The 17257-nt window shown below is 36.4% G+C and overlaps 1 protein-coding gene across 1 annotated transcript in view; it reads right to left on the minus strand.

The window, feature by feature from the left end:
• TRPS1 (transcriptional repressor GATA binding 1) overlaps nucleotides 1-17257 on the minus strand; it is a gene marked incomplete at both ends in the record, with an annotated part of 214560 nt that overhangs the window by 188302 nt on the left and 9001 nt on the right. Inside the window, one exon of the mRNA XM_079722587.1 lies at nucleotides 7743-8869. Within this exon, the coding sequence (XP_079578713.1) occupies nucleotides 7743-8869 (1127 nt within the window). The remainder of the gene's footprint in view (nucleotides 1-7742; nucleotides 8870-17257) is intronic.

Below are 17257 nucleotides of genomic sequence, written 5' to 3' on the forward strand. Positions count from 1 at the left end.
TTGAAATTCTGAATGAATAAGATTCCATTCAATCCACTCATCTTGTATTTTTATACTGAAATAATCTGATGAGTGTTTACTCATTTGGAGTAACTGGGTTCTTTTAGAAGGATGTGGGGTGATTTCACCTTCACGTGGTAGAAGAAAACACAACTAATGTCATAGCTGAAAAATCTCAATTTATGATTCACTTTCAAAAAGAAGATATCCCTACCAAACATTCAAAACAGAAAAATAAATCTTCCCATGAAATAGAAAGTAAACAAGAAAAGGGAAATAAATTATATAATATAAAATGTAAATCATGGCTAAAATTTATCTTATTCCAAGACTCGATAACTGTTCCTATATAAAGTCTTCAGGACCATTAAATCTGAAATTTCTAATAAATAATGTATCCAAATAAAGGTAGTTCAATTGTGGGTTATTTTCTTGATGGACTATAATACCTTGGGTAACTTTCTGTCTCACAATGGGAATTTTCAACTTGAACCATGATGTCCATTTCAAGGTTTTACAGGCAACTGATTTATTAGGTATTGTTTAAAAGAACATGACACATAAAATACACAAATCTAGATGTAACCATCTTGGTACTCACCCTTTTAGAAACTCTGTACTAATGCACTGTGTACTTAGCTTTTTCAGAGGTGCTGATAATTAAGTGCTTATCATAAAATCTATTCTTCAGAACTAGCAGAGCACACAGTTTATGTTCCTTCCCAGAGCTCTTTTAAGGTAGAAATTGTGCAGTAGCTACATTAATTTAATCAGCTACTGCATCCAATGTTATTTCCTTTAGCCTGAGATATGTATATTTTATGTCTAAAATACTCAAACACTGTTTAAAAAATTTTAACGCATTCATAAATCCCTAAACAGACAGATGCTTGTCATCACATACACTACCAAAAAATATGTACATTTTTCCACATTCTAGTCAATTAGGTAGATAATGATTATATCATTGATTTTCAAGTAGTTTTTAAATAATAAGGGAAGTTGACTATTTATTCAAATATTTATTGGATATGTGTATTGATGAGAATTGATGCCTCATTTTTATTTTAAAATTTTATCATGTAATATTAATCGCACACTTGTGCACACACATATATACACATTCATATCTAGATTTAGCAAAAAATGAAAATGAACATAATCATAGGATCATAAAATATGATTGATATGTGTATATATATTCTTTATCTATATATAGAGAGATACAGAGTGACAGTCTATGTACACATATATATATATATATATATACAGAGAAAGAAAGAATGATATATTTATGGAGGGAAAATAATGTTTATGGTACAGTTCAATATATGTATATGAATGTAACAAATACACATGGTGTACACATATATAAATATATATGAATATATGTATACAGTTTTGTTTTGCTAGTCTTTATGAACTTCTTTTATGAACTTCTATGAAATGGTATGAAGCTACAAATAGTTGTCCTTGATTTGTTTTTATTCGGTCAAAATTATATTTATAAGACATCCATGTTGTATTCAACTGTCATTTATTCAAATTCACTATTGTATAATATTCCACTGTATGACAAACCAATAAGTTACTTAACTAACCTCTTATGTATAGTTGAGGTTTTTTTCTTATTTGTTTTGCTTTTTAATTTTTGTTTCGGTTGTTTTGCTCTTTAAAAAAATACTACTTTGAACATTTTTGCACACGTTTCCTAGTGCTCCCACACAAGAAGTTTTCTTCTGAGAAGTGAAATTACATGGTCTTTGGGAATACGAGCATCTGATATGGCCAGAATTTGCTAAATTCACTTTATAAAATCATAAGTACTGGCAATTTTTATCCATTTTTTTATCCATTATATATTTTTTGTCTTAACACCTATGTTTCCTGGAATAAATAAAATGACCTCATTTTTTTCTTTGGTTAATATTTGCCTTGTGTGATTTCATCTATCCTTATCTTTCTGCTATGGACGTCTGATTTAATTACACTGAGTATAAGGGTATGTTCTATATGATACTGTTTTTTTGAAATCTGATTTCTTATCGGCTTAGTATGTGTCAAATTTTATAAGCATTTTATATCTGCTTGAAAAGCATGTGCATTCTCTAATCGTTGGGTGTAGAATTTATGTATTTTAATTAAATCAAGTTAAAAAAAAAAAACAGGGAGTTCCCTGGTGACCTAGAGGTTAGGATTCTGCGCTTTCACTGCCGTGGCCCAGGTTCAATCCCTGGTCAGGGAACTGAGATCCCACAAGCCACAAGGCACTGCCAAGATAAATAAATAAATAAATAAATAAATAAGTTTCTTAATTTGTTGCTCAAGTATTTTATATTTTGAAAAAATTTTTTCTGTTCAACCTTTAATAAGGGAGGTTTCCTAAAATGTACTACTGTGATTGTGGTTTGTCATATTTTCCCTGTAGTTCTTGATCAATTTGTGTTTTACATATATATTTATTTATATTTATATTTTATATATTTGTAATTATTATATCTCCCTGATAAATTGAACCTCTTATCATTAGTAATGACTTTTCCTGCATATGCTTTTTGTCTTAGGGTCTAAATTGTATGAGGTTAATAAAACTACCTCAATTTTTCTCTGGTTTATATTTACACCAATAACTTCATCTATTTTGCTCTTTCAAACTCTCCATAGCCTTATGCTTTCAGTGTGTAACCTATAAACAGCTTATAGTTAAATTCTTTTTTAATATGTCTGATAATATCTTTCAAGTGGAAAGTTTAACCCCCACAGATTCATTAAGATTTTTGATATCTGGACTTTTTTTTTACCATCTTCCTTTAAAAATTCTATTTGTCTACTTTTTCCCATGTATCCTCTAAAAAAGGATACATTAAAAAAAAGATTGAATTTTATGGGTGTTCTTTATTTTGTTGTCCATTTTTCTCCTCTATAGCTTTGGAAGTTATGTACTCATTTCCTACTCTTTCATTAGTTACCCGTAAAGTTATCAAAATATGCATAACAAAGTTCTAACTCACTAACTCCAGAGAATTCAAGCACTTTAGAATACCTTAATTCTGATCAATCTCCCTGCAGACTCACATAATAGTGTTGCCCAATAACTCAGTCTATCCCTTTTTAACTGCATAAATTAGGCATGCTATGGCTGTTGAGACTTACTCACAGTTCCCTGGTCTTTGTTTATGTGAAAATGTCTTTGCTCCTATTTTTGGAAGGTAGTTTTGACAGGCAGGCAATACTAGGTTGACTTTTTTTTTCCTTCAAAACTGAATAGTATTCTTCCGCCTTCTGGTTTCCATTGTGGCTGATAAAAAGTCTACTGTTAACCTAATAGTCTTTTCTGAATAGTTGAGCTGTTGTTTCTCTTTAGCTGCTCTAAGGAACCTCTCTGCCTTAGCATTTCAAGTTTTACTACAAGATGTCTATGACTGAATTTATTTGTATACAGATGGCCCCCAACTTATGATGGTTCGACTTACAATCTTTCAACCTTAGGATGGTGCAAAAACCATATGCAGTCAGTAGAAACCGTACTTTGAATTTTGAATTTGGATCTTTTACTGGGCTAATAATGTGCAGGATATGTGGTACGATACTCTCTCATGATGCTGGGTCGAAGCAGGGAACCACAGCTCCCAGTCAGCCACATGATCAGGAGGGGAAAAAACCAATACATTTACAACCATTCTGTACCCAGACAACCATTCTGGTTTTCACTTTCAGTACAGTATTCAATAAATTACATAAGATAGTCAACACTTTATTATAAAATAGGCTTTGTGTTAAAAGATTTTTCTCAACTATAGGGTACAAGTGTTCTGAGCACATTTAATTAGGCTAGGCTAAGCTATGATTTCAGTAGGTTAGTTGTATTAAATGCATTTTTGATTTACATTATTTTCAACTTATACTGGGTTTATTGGGACATAAGCCCATCATAAGTCGAGGAAGATCTACATATTCTGCTCAGTATAAGCTATCCTATTTTGTATCTGTGTGTTTATGTCTCTCATCAGCTTTAAGAACTCATCTGCCATTATCTTCTCAAATATTGATTGCTTATCTTCCATTCAATATTCTTTTCTTCTGGGACTCTAATTAGATTCATGTCAGAACAACTTCTTGTATTTTCATATCTTAATATCCACTTTTGATATTTTCCATCCCCTTCCTCTCTCTTAAGTCTTCTGGCTAATATCTTCAGATTTAACTTCTGATTAACTCATTTGCTTATCCATATGTTTTAAATTTCAATAATTAGATTGTCCATTCAAAAATGCTATTGTTTCTTTTTAGAATATTCCTGGTTATTTATAGTCTCATGTAGCTTGATCAATTTATAAGTGTAATTTTCATTTCTTTAAACATTTATTAATTATTATTTTCTAAATGAAAACTGCTGATCTGAAGTTCCTGGGTATCTAAAGCTATTATTTGTTTTTCCTACTGATTTCACATGTAGTGATTTACATCCACATTCATATGGTAAACTTGTAACGTGGAAGCTCATATAAGGTTTATCTTAAGCCATACGTAACATGGAGGTGAAAACTGGAGTATTTTCCTGGAGATAAATCTGTGTTTACTTCTGACAGGAGTCAGAGGAAGGCCCTAATGTCGAATCACATTAGCCAACTTCAAGGTGCCAGCTTAGAGTGAAACCCATGGATTCAACGCCCTCTCTCTGCCAGTGACTCTCGGCTTAGTCTCAATATAACTGCAGTATCAATGTCAGCACTTTCCATCCATGCAAACTTGCATTCCTTGCTTGCTCTCCCCAGTCTGGGTTTAGCTCACTTTTGGTGAAGGGGTGAAGAGAAAAGCTTCAGAACTTTCACTTAATTCATGGAAGTCTAACAAGTCACTAAGAAATTATGTTTTATCTGGTATAGTTGCTTTGTAAGGAGATATTCCTCCCACACTCCAGAAACACAAAGTTATAACACTGAAAATGTTGATTAGGAGAATGGTAGTCAATTAGAGAATGGGTACACTGGTTAATTAAATTATAATAAAAGAAATGGAGTGTGAGAAACAAACATGAGTGGAATATAACAATTCTGTCATGACGTGAACTATAGGGTATCATAAGTAAATATGAAAAATAAAGAAAGGAGAACTGGCCAAGTTTCACTTACTAAGTGGATAATGTTGGCAGTTCAACTCAGGTTAAACTGGTTCTTTAAGAAAATGTCCATGGAATGAAATCCACACTGAGGTTTTTCTCTGATAGCTTTAAATCAACTCTCTTGCTTCTTAGCTGTAGTTATTTTATAGCTACACGATTTCACACATTGTACAGTTCTCCGTTTGTGCTATCTTTTTTAGTACACTATAAGTTGTACATAAAGTACTCAAAAGCCTAGAATATTCCCCAGTAATAACAGAATTGTGGTAAAAGTTTCCCAACATGAATAATATGAATAAATATAAATTTAACTAGAAAGATAGTATTGTGATGTGGTAAACTTCTCTCCTCCTACACTACCTTCAAAATGTAGCATTTGGGGGAAGTGCTTTGAGAGCAGATTAAGTTTTCAACATTCATGTGACTATCTGTTTTCACATCCCTGGAGCCTCCACTGTTCAACTTTCAGTAGAGTTTCTTTATACTTCTTACCAAGCTGTGGCTCCTGAAACAGTAAGTCTCCAAATTTCAAATATTTCTAAAAGAAATCAAGCAGAGCACCTTAAAGGACCTAGGATCACACAAACTACATCAGGTTTTAAGAATAAGTGCAAGAGGATTATAATGACCTAGAGACAAGTGCTGCTAATTATTTTTAATCTAATAAAATACTGAGAAGGTTGACTTAAGTTCAAAATGTACTTTCATTTTGTGTGTCCTCAGAAGGGTTCCAAGGCCATACAATAGTCAAAGATTAAACTAAAACCCACCATGGAGATTTCGACTTATTCATGACTACTGTGAGGTCAAAATCTCACAGGGATCTCATTTATTTAAATGTACTCATTGAGCACCTATTACCCATCCTGGCACTACTACGCTAAATTGTGCAGATACAGCAATGAACAAAATAGAACTAGTCTCTTCCCTCTGGAGCTTACTTTCATTACTGAATATTAATTAAACTCTGAGATTATTCAGTAATATTTTTATTCATATTTATTTCTTAGATTTTTTGTGTTTGTTTAAACAAAACATATGGAATCTCCATTTTTCCAGCCAAGTTTTCAACCAATAGCCTCAGCTTCCTCAAAAAAAGCCACTCATCCAAGGGATCTGGTATCTACATGCATCAGTGTGTGTGTGTGTTGGCTAATTTCTTCATGATTAAAAAAAGCCTCCTCCTTCAAAAAAAGAATGGGTTATCTAATTTCTACATCGCTTAAGAAATGCACATGGCACAGTATACACACTAACAAGGCTCAGAAGAAAGCTAATGTCTGCTTGTCCCAGAAATAAATAAGCATGCAGCTAACATCAAAAGAGCCAGAAACACACACTGCAAGTGTGAACACATATTTGATCGCAGGACTGTGTCTTTCCCAGGGCTGACCTTATAAATTAAACAGTGTAAATCTCAAGGAAGTGTTTTCTGAACGTTTAGATCCACTGTGAACATTAGGATGCCCTTCAAATTAACATGTCACGTTGTTAGCCTATTGTTGGACATAAACTGCTTCGTTACTGGTGACTGAGAAAACAGACACACACTGGTACTAACACACAACTTTTTAAAATAATGGGAGGAACTATTTAAAATCTCGGGATGTGAAAATTTAAATAAACAGATTTTTAAACTAGGATATTGAGTCTGCAAATGGAAGAGCCCTTAAAAATAGTAAATAAAGCTCTTGACTTTGATGCTTAGAGGCATGATAACAAGAATACCCAATACTCTGGAAGTAATATCTGAATGCACTATGCTACCAGGATTTTGCTAAATCATAAGTTCCATAAGGGCATCATGTTTATGTTCTTTTCTCCTGTTTTATAATCAATGCCTGGCACTATGTGTATTTTTGGAGTTAATTAGTTAAGAAATGAATATATAAATGAAATAAAGATATGTATTCCAAACTCATCTCTAGAAAGTATGAAAGATTAATTGGGAAAGTTAATGTCTATAACAAGGATAAGATGAAGGTAGAAGGAAAACACTAACACACCTTACATCTACTAACGAATCTGAAACAACGTAAGCAGCTTTACTCACTCAGAGTGTACAGAAACCCAAAGTCACACACATTACAGAGTTCTCTGCTTCACATTACTGTCTGTACAACAAAACAAGGATATTGCTTAATTTTTTAAAACTAGAAGAATGTCCAATTTCATTTTAAAAGAAAAACGAGCAACATGTTCTCAAGCGGATTGCTTCCCAGTTGGAATAGAGAATAGCACATATTATAGTGGCATCTTTCATTTGGAAGCCGCTCCATCAAAAATCATGGGATATGGGGTAATACTTAGCAAGGACAAATAAATGAATTGCGGTAAAACCATCAACAATATCAGCATCATTGAGAATTTTAAAATATATTCAGTAGATGGTATAAAACAGGTATGAAACATAAGAGTAAACAGTTTGAAACAAGTGACCAAATTAAAATCTGTGGTTATCACATCTACCAATATAGAATCTGCAGTCTATGATCTTACAGAACATGGTCTTGTTCTATAACTGCCCAAGGTCACCACAATCATTCCCAACAATTCTTGGGTCAGCCCTCTGGATACTTTCTATCATTTTCTCACTATTTTTTCCCCCCGTACGGCTTACCTGTAGTGTCGGGAAATCTCTTCTTCCACCTGGGTAATGAAATCACATTTGGTACATGAGTGTTCTTTGCTTTCTTTGACAGCCGGCTGCCCATCTGATCCTTGCAGGTGACTGCCTTCTTGTTTGACGTCCGATGCTTGGGACTCATGCACGCTCTCGTAATGAAAGAGGAGCACGTCCACGTCAGGGGTGGAGAAGGAGCACTGGTGGCACTGGTGTTTGACTCTTGAGCTTCCGGCCGCCCCCGGAGACAAGTGCAAAAGCAAGAGCGCACAGTGGGAGCAATTACTTTTTCTACAAGCAAATGGATAAGTAATTTCTCCAAGGTGCTTTTCTGGGCTGCAAAGGCCTCTGGGACAGAATGGACAGTGTTTAATGGTACACTTATGAATGTTATGGAGCTGTTGATAATGACGGAGAAGCGGCCCCACTACAATAACGTCGGGGCCATGGCTTTTGGAATATCTGAAGTCGCAGAACTGACAATTGTAGCTCGTGACCATATTATCCTCTGCTCCCTTGCTGGAGAAGTCCTTCTTCTTTGCCCCACTAGAGCCCTTGTCTGCCTTGGTCATTGGCTCCCCTTCTGCACTTTTGGCTAGATCATTCTGATTAATGACAGAGCCCCTGGACAGCTTGTCATTTAATTCTGGGTTAAGGCCACCTGACTGTGCTCCTCCATGCTGCTTGCCATAGTGTTCTAGCAGCTTAAGTGAGCTTGATGACTCGCAGCTGAAACTACAAAATTTACACCAGTAGTAACTGGTGGCCTCTGTACCATTTTGTCTTGAATCAAGGGGTTTGATGGGCACCGAGTAACCAACAGGCGTGTCATCTCCTGCCTTGACTGTGATCTTGTCCTGCCACTTTCCCAAGTCTCCGGAATCACTGGACCGAAGTGCAGGGATGGATTTGTTAGAGTTCTTCTCCGAAGGTTTTGCACCCTCAGAGGAGGGGAGAGAAGCTTTTATTTTGTTCGGGTGAGTCTGAAGAAAATGTTGTTCTAGTTCCGTTGATGAGTTGCCCATGTAAGTGAAATTGCAGAATTTACAGCGGAAGTACTTGGTGTTTCCTTGGCAATCTGGTGTTTTCCGTCCAATGCCAATGAACGTTCCACCTGAAGTAACCTGGCATGGAAGAAATGGATGTTACTTTAAAGGTATCATTAATTCAGTGCTTTTTGTGGGAGGGAGGAGGTGACACTGCCAAGTATCCCACATCCAAAAATACAATAGTACTTCTGCTTATTATGAAATCACTTGAATAATCAGAGCCAAAGAAATTCACTCTTCATTACTCAATAGCAACTCTATGAGAGGCTCATTATGCAAAACATTTTTGGCCAAAGCATCTGATGAAGGTAAGTTATAAAAGTACTATAACTAATGCAAAAGATTTAATAATATATACTTTTAAAAAAAAAACAACAACCACACAAAATGGTTTACGGTTAAAGCCCGAGCATGCACAGTTAGACTGAAAGTAAAATGAAATCATCGGTGGGCTTGAAATTTTGGTGAAGGAGGATCGATGTAAGGAGTTTAAAATGTTTCCCAATCTAGGACAAATGAAATAAAGAAAACCTTCCAGGGCTTTATCTGATTAAGGCTCTGTCTCATAGAAAAGACTCAGCCCCTCCCATGAGCAGGTCATGGGGACAGTCAAGGGCCAAAATAAAATAATTTCACCCTAAAAATCACCACAGCTCTGTTTTCTATCCAAAATTATAAAATTGTGTATAGTGTTAGGGCAATCAAGGTCTTCAAAGGGCATTTTATCTAAAACTCTTCTCTGGGTGCAGCACATCAGGCAGAATAACTAAGTGCCACCACCCAGCAGCCAAAATTCACTGTTTAAAAGAGTTTTTGACAGAAATGCTCCAAAGGGGGAGAAATTTCCTCTTTCAACAATCAGGGAATTTTTGAATTTTTCCAGCAACCAGATGTAATAGATTAAGCACGTGGCATAATCGTGTTCTTCCTTCTTCCACAGCTGCTCAAAAATGACATGTGTGATCACTGCTCACATCCAAATCACTCCATGAGAAAAGTCTCAAGCATCTCAAAATCATTTAAAAGATTCTACTTAATATGCAAATAATATTCCTTTAGCGTACCGGGAGACACAGTTGTTCTCTACTATACAGGACTAAGATGGAAGTCCCTTCTGTCACTTAAAGAGAGGTGTGACCTGGATCAAATGACTTAACCTCTCTGGCCAACAGCTTCCTCACTGGGGGCCACCTTTAAACTTACTTCCAATATTACAGTTGGAGGAAATGTGCATGAACACATCAACAGCTCATTCACTGTACATTAAGATTAATAAATTATGAAGTTCTCCCACAGCCGTTCATCGAAGGATGACATTCCACTTTAAACAGTGTCTATATTCACCATGGCAAACACCCAGATTGCAGTCTGTTGACAGCAGAGCATTATCTAAAGCAGAAGGACAAGAATGGGGGCACCCTCCCAGGCAGCAACCTGACCATTAATCACTGGTGTAAAGGATGTCAAAGCCAGAGGACACAAGATAAGTCTAACACCATTCTAACCTAACACTTTAGTGACCAAAGCAAATAAAATGTGCACTGAAATGTAATGCATAATATTGCAAAATTCATCCATTTCCCAATTCGCTAGAGGTGAGAAGAACCTTGCTTTCAAAAACAAAATGAACCTTTCAATGGGATGCCACCTACTCAGGTACTTGGTTCAGGAACTTCAACTTGAATCAAAAGGAGCAAATTCAGAACTATCCCAACCTTCTCTAATGTGAGCAAAGAAAGCTAGTGTACAAACTCTAGAACTGGAAATTTGCTTCTCTGAGCTACCACGTTGCTTCAGAGTTGCTGAGTTTCTTCCTTAATAGAAAATGTTTTTAACTTCTGCTTGTAGAACAGGGATTCCTGAGAAACCATGACACATCATCACTATTTCTTTGATTTTGCAATCTTCAAGCCTCAGGTTCCATGTCCACACCGTGAGGGCCGAGCAAAGAGCACATACAGTCTTAAGAAAGCCCTAAACTTATGAATTTGAAGGGAATTTAAATTATTATGAAGCATCACAACATCCCTTCCAGTATTTGACATCAACTTGAAGAGTCAGAAAATCCACGCTAAGAAAGACTAGTGTCAGGTGAAAAGAACATTTCATACCAAAACCCGCCAATAAATCACTTTGGTCTGGGATTAACTAAGCCACTATGAAAACTGCATTAAATCTTTAAAGTTGGCAGTGTCTATGTGTCTAAAGGTTGTGTCTTTAGCCAACTCCATTGTTTAGGATGCTTTTAATGGTTATATACTTTATGCTGAAAAGTGCCTTCAGACTACCCACTGCCCTTTCAAAAACCAACCAAGCAACCAAATAACACAAGGATCTAACTTAATAGCAAGAACAAAAATACTGACACTTGTACAGATTATCTATTTGCCTTCCTGGTAAATAGCAGTTAATCATATTAGTATTAAACATTATTAAAAGCTAATATAATATTAGAATTACACATCATACATATTATAAAAGCCAACTTTGGAAAACATAATTACTCAGTGTTCTATTCCTTTTCTCTTTCCAAAATAAGGTTTTAAGGTTACATTTGTGGCCATTTCTACACTATCTCTATGAGAGATGTACCTTAAGTCATGGTGAAATATGACTGTTGTACAATATATCATTTAACTGAATTCTGAAATAAAATATAATTTATTATTTTAGGACACCATACCTAAGACTAAACCATACCCATTTCATGTTCATGACCCACAAATGCTGACTTAAAACAATTCTTTTCTAGGTTAAACCCAAATACACAGCAAGAACAGTTAATGCAAAATCAATGTTTTGCAGCAACAGTTTATTTAATCTTCTTGCCGGGAAACAGCACCTACACATTCAGAGAATTATTTCAAACTTTCCAAACGGTTGAACCCAGCAAGGAATAGAAAAACTTATTCCCTAGCTATGGCTATACTAAAAAGAGATCACAGCAGAACAAAGAGTATAACTTCAGTCTTTCTTCTTTTGCAAACCAGGACTTTAATGATAACCCATAATCCAGTAGTGCCTTTGATACAGATATCCACATTTAAAAATTCCCATCAAACTGCAAATTCTGTTTGGACTAAAAATTACACCTATTCATTCATCTACTTAGTAGCTACTGGGTATTTAGCTTGTGCCAATCTCTGTGACAGACATCAGGATATAACAGTGAAAAGCTAGACCACAACTCTGCTTTTAAATTACTTATATTTTAAGATCAAAATTTGTAGGTGGGCTTCCCTGGTGGCGCAGTGGTTGAGAGTCCGCCTGCCGATGCAGGGGACACGGGTTCGTGCCCCGGTCCAGGAAGATCCCACATGCCGCGGAGTGGCTGGGCCCGTGAGCCATGGCCGCTGAGCCTGCGCGTCCGGAGCCTGTGCTCCGCAACGGGAGAGGCCACAACAGTGAGAGGCCCGTGTACCGCAAAAAAAAAAAAAAAAAAAAAAAAAAATTGTAGGTAAAATCCTTTATTTATTTGTATGTAACTTTACTTGCATTTGTTTGCTCTCAAGGGAAGTTCTCAAGTTAAATCCTGTAGAAAGACACACTATTTAACCTTCTGGCATCTCAGTTTCATCATCTTTGTGGCTATAAATAATATTGTACACTTTGCCATTTTATAGGATTCTCGTGAGGATAAAGTGAGAGAATCCATCCAAAAAGTGATTTGCAAAAGTCTACATCACTGCTGTCCAACAGAACTCTGAGTTGATGGAAATGTTCTGTAGTCTCTACCCTGTCCAATACGGCAGCCACTAGCTAAGTGCTACTGAACACTTGAAACAGAGCTAGTGTAACGGAAGAACTGATTTTTTAAAATTTAATTTGTTGTTTTAATGAATTTTTCATAAATTTAGTTTTAATGAATTGAAATTTAAATAGCCCCATGTAGCTGGTGAATACCATATCAGACAGCACACTCTACAGTACTATTCACATGAATGGGACTATTATTTAATGAAATGAACTATCTCTGAATTTCTCCCACCAATGAAATGAAAAGACTAAACAGAAGGGGAAGTGGTAAAGTCAAACTCAAATACTTGTCACCCTTAGTATTCTTAGCTGTAAATGTAAAAGTTAAATTCTGTTGTTACTAAGCTAATGCTTACATTCCATTTACATTCCTCCTTGGACTGAAGGAATGGTATTACATTCATCTTTGGAAGTAAGCAGGAGCTCGACACACTTTGGTTGAATGAATGAACTAGTTATTGGAGATGTGAAATCTCCCACTTATTTGGGCTAAGGGAGCTATACTAATTCACGGCCCTATTATCATTGACTCAACCTGACATATGGGCTTCTTCAAAAAACAAGACAAATTGCATCTTTCAACCCAAAAACAAATGACTATGAGGTCATTCACTTGTGAATTAGAGCTATACAGGAACACTCAAGATACCTGTTAAGGCATGAAAAACAACAAATTTTAAGTTGTTTTTCACTGATTGAGGACTATGATGTCTTTTTATTCTATTTTAACCTCAGTTCTAAAAACTCTTCCTTCCATGTAGTTTGTTCCATGCCTTTCATTTATAATTTATCTACATATGGCTTTTCACAAAAATGTTTCACTATAGAAGTAAAAAATATAAAAGGTTGGCTTTTTTTCAAGGTCTTTAACCTCAATTTAGCACTTTCCTCCTAATAATATGGAACAAAAACTAGTAAGAATAGTATGTAAAAGAATATGTCAAAGGGAAAGATCTTTTAAAGCCTCAGAACTCTTAAAATGACACTTTAGCAAATGTACTTATTTTCAATGGAACAAAAAGAGTTGTTTGAACTAAACACAAACTCTTCCTCAGATGTGGTTCATATTCAAGGACTGTAATTGATAGCAACAGAGACAATTAGGAGGGTACTAATTTAAAAGGACTTGAGGTTACGGGCTGATGGTCAAAAAAAGTAAAACCACAACTGTAAAAAACTAAGTTGTTAAAAATCACTGTTCAAATACTGAAGTCACAAATAACGTGGAGAAATCTGTCAGGGCCAATCTTGGCTGAAAATAACTAAATTCAGAATCAATGTGCTAATCTACATAGGGAATGTTTCCGTGTTGTACAGTTCTTTAAAACACATTGCAGAATATAGAGTGTGCCTCAACAATGTATCTTTGACGGAAATTAAGTATTTAAAAAGTTCAATAACAAATCTAATTAAACGGCAGTCAGCTCAGTCACATGCTATCATAGCCTATTCTTTGTGTCACTGGTATAAATCCCATATACATCTTTGTCATTGGATTTATAAGAGCCAACTAATTTTTTGGGGGGTGAGGGCAAAACCTAAATTGGTAGAGGTGCAAATATAAGGGTAAAATACTGCTTATCCTTAATTATCTACATTTTTATAATAAATGTTTTGTATTACAATAATAAACAGTCTATCCCAAACTGGTTTTCTTATTTTACTCAGCATAATATCAATCTAATTTTCTATGGTTATTTGGTATTTGGACAGATAGAAAACGGGTAAACCTTAAAATCAGTCTCACTAATTTAGAAGGTAATCTTTTAGGGGAAAATATGCAAAAGAAAACTGAAAATGCAGTGCAAGTGGATGATAAGACTGAGTACATTATCCACAGCATTCCTCTCCTCCAGCTGATCTGCCATTGCCGCTGGCTCATAATGGAGATAAATAATAATTGCATGTTTGTTCTAAAGAGGGTCTTAATGAGAAAACAGAGTTGAATCACTGTGGAACATCCTTCCTCCAGGGAAGGGTGATTTGTGGCATGCCTACGTATGTGCCAAGCACTGGGAGACACAAGGAAATGACAAAGTCCTAAACCCCCAACGTGTCTGCATTTTAGCGCATAAAGTTCCCAGGTAAAGAGATGACAACAGTGGAATACGTGCTTCTGCTGAAAGCTGTACCAAGTTCCATGACCACATAGAGGAAAAGCACCTAACCTACACTGACTGGTCCACAAAGACTTCCGGAAGGAGGTGACAACTGAGCTGTGGACAGATGAGTTGGCATTTGGGATGAGCCTCAAAGGCAGTGATCTCAGAAAGGTTTTTCAGGTGCAGGAAACAAAACGAGTAAAGCATAAATGAGGATGAAACGGTGCAAGTTGCTTTCAGGAAGTGTGGAGGAAGTTTGGGGGTGAGAGAGAATTTGGAAAAGTGATGTCTTCATAGAGAGTCTACATTGACTTATACAAGTATAATTAAAACGATCTACTATTTTTTTATAGAAAGTAGACCTATGCTTCCTACAAAACACAGGAAGACAGATCTCTAAGTGGAATTTTTAAAAATTAAAGAAAGGAAGGAAGGGAGGGAAGGAGGAGGGGTAAGAGAAGAGATGGAGGAAAGGAAGGATAAAGAGGAAGGAGGGAGGAAAAAGAACAGAAAGAAACAGAAACCAAAGGAAGGCAAGAAGGGGGAGGAAGGAAGGAAGAGCAGATGAGAAGAGAAAGAACAGAAGGGAACAGAAAGAGAAAGTAAATAAGCAAAGAAGCCACTAAGAATTTACTAAGTAAACATTAAGGGTGGTGCGGGGTGGGGGGACCTCCCTGGTGGCGCAGTGGTTAAGAATCCACCTGCCAATGTAGGGGACATGGGTTCGAGCCCTGGTCCGGGAAGATCCCACATGCCACGGAGCAACTAAGCCCGTGCACCACAACTACTGAGCCTGTGCTCTAGAGCCCACGAGCCACAACAACTGAACCCACGTGCCACAACTACTGAAGCCCATGCGCCTAGAGCCCATGCTCCACAACGAGAGAAGCCACCGCAATGAGAAGTCCACGTGCCGCAACGAGCTCGCCGCGACTAGAGAAAGCCCACACACAGCAACAAAGACCCAAGGCAGCCAAAAATAAATAATAAAATAAAATAAATTAAAAAAACAAAAAAGGGTGCTGCCGGGGAAAGGATAAAGAAGGAAAGACAGGACAAATCACTCCATTGTTTGGAGAGAGATACAAATCAGAAAGACATCCAGGAGAACTGACATTTCCAGCCTGACGGACTTGAAAATGGGAGTCTAGAAAAAAAGGAGAGGAACACAAAGTTGTTGTAGGGAAGGAACTAACAACTTTACTTCTTGTAAAGTTGGGAAGGAACTAACAACTTTACTTCTTGACTTCTCGACACAAGTCGACTTTGAGATGCCAGTTGGAATACCGAGGTGGAGCTACCTGCCCATCAGCTGGAAAAACAGGTCTTAGAACAAACCATTGTTTATTATTAAGATTCCCAATAAGTTACCGGACTCATGAAAGAACGCAGGTGTTCTTTATCTTACATCAACAGGTCATCTAAATATTAAAGGAGAATTGCTGGACAATTAGACTCTCTTTGCATTCTCAAGCCCCTCATGGTAGCCCCCAGTTTCTTCACTTTCAGCGTCTGGGGACCTCACGCAGCTCTGAGCATGGCTGGGGAATGAGTACACTCAAGTTAGACAATCTAAAATTATTCTGAGTTCCTCTGCCTCCACACCCATTCCATTACTTACTCAAAGGCAAAGAATAAAACCTTAACTACCCAGCCTTGGAGAACATAAATGGAAGCTGGGTGCATCTCCTTAACACTGAATATTCATAGAAAAACCAACCTAAATTGTGCCTAGTAATCAAAAGAGGGGAATACAATGCTCAGACCATCTACTGAATCATAAAATCCTAAAACGAAGTCCTTCAAACAAGGGGACTATGAAGTAAATCAAATACATGGATGAAGTGTCCCTTAATGTGGGGATAAAACATTTCATCCTTAATTGATAAAATCAAAATTTGGCCCTTATGCACTCTATCAGAACTAGTTTCTGCAGCCAAAGTACCAGTGAAAATGAATCACAGTAATTAGGAAAAGACAAATCAGCAAAATTAATTCTCTTTTCAATGATTTCAATTATAAGCTAGTAAGTTCAAATAAGGCAGCATTACACTCCAGGGTTTGGATAAGAGATCATCTCAAAGGAATCACTGAAGTCCCCAAATTCAATGCAATTCACAGAGTATGCATCAAACAGCCCTGGTGTACCAGTCTTATATCACCTCCCTTACATGCGGCTGGTCGGTCTTCCATTGCTTTTCTAGTTGCAGTAAACTCAGTCTTACAATTGGGAAGGCCATATATCATAGTGGTTGTGAAGACAACTTTCTGTAGCCTATCTACCCTGGTTTACACCCCATTTACCCCACTTCAACTCTGTGAGCTTGGGCAGGTTACTTTCATCCCTCCATGTCTGTTTCCTCATTTTTTAATATGGACATAATAGTAGTGTCAACTTCAAAGGTTTTTATGAAGATGAGTTAATTAACACACGTAAAGAGCTTAGATCTACATATACACATAAGAAACCCTTAATAAATGCTAGCTCTTATTAGGACTGAATCCAAAATTGGGGGAAAAAAGAGGACATATGTGTAATTTTGATTATGGAAGCTAAAAAATAAAAGAAGGATAGATCATATTTAAAGTAATACAGAAAAATAAA

This window comes from Hyperoodon ampullatus (genome assembly GCF_949752795.1).
Source record: "Hyperoodon ampullatus genome assembly, chromosome: 17".
Lineage (NCBI taxonomy): Eukaryota > Metazoa > Chordata > Mammalia > Artiodactyla > Ziphiidae > Hyperoodon > Hyperoodon ampullatus.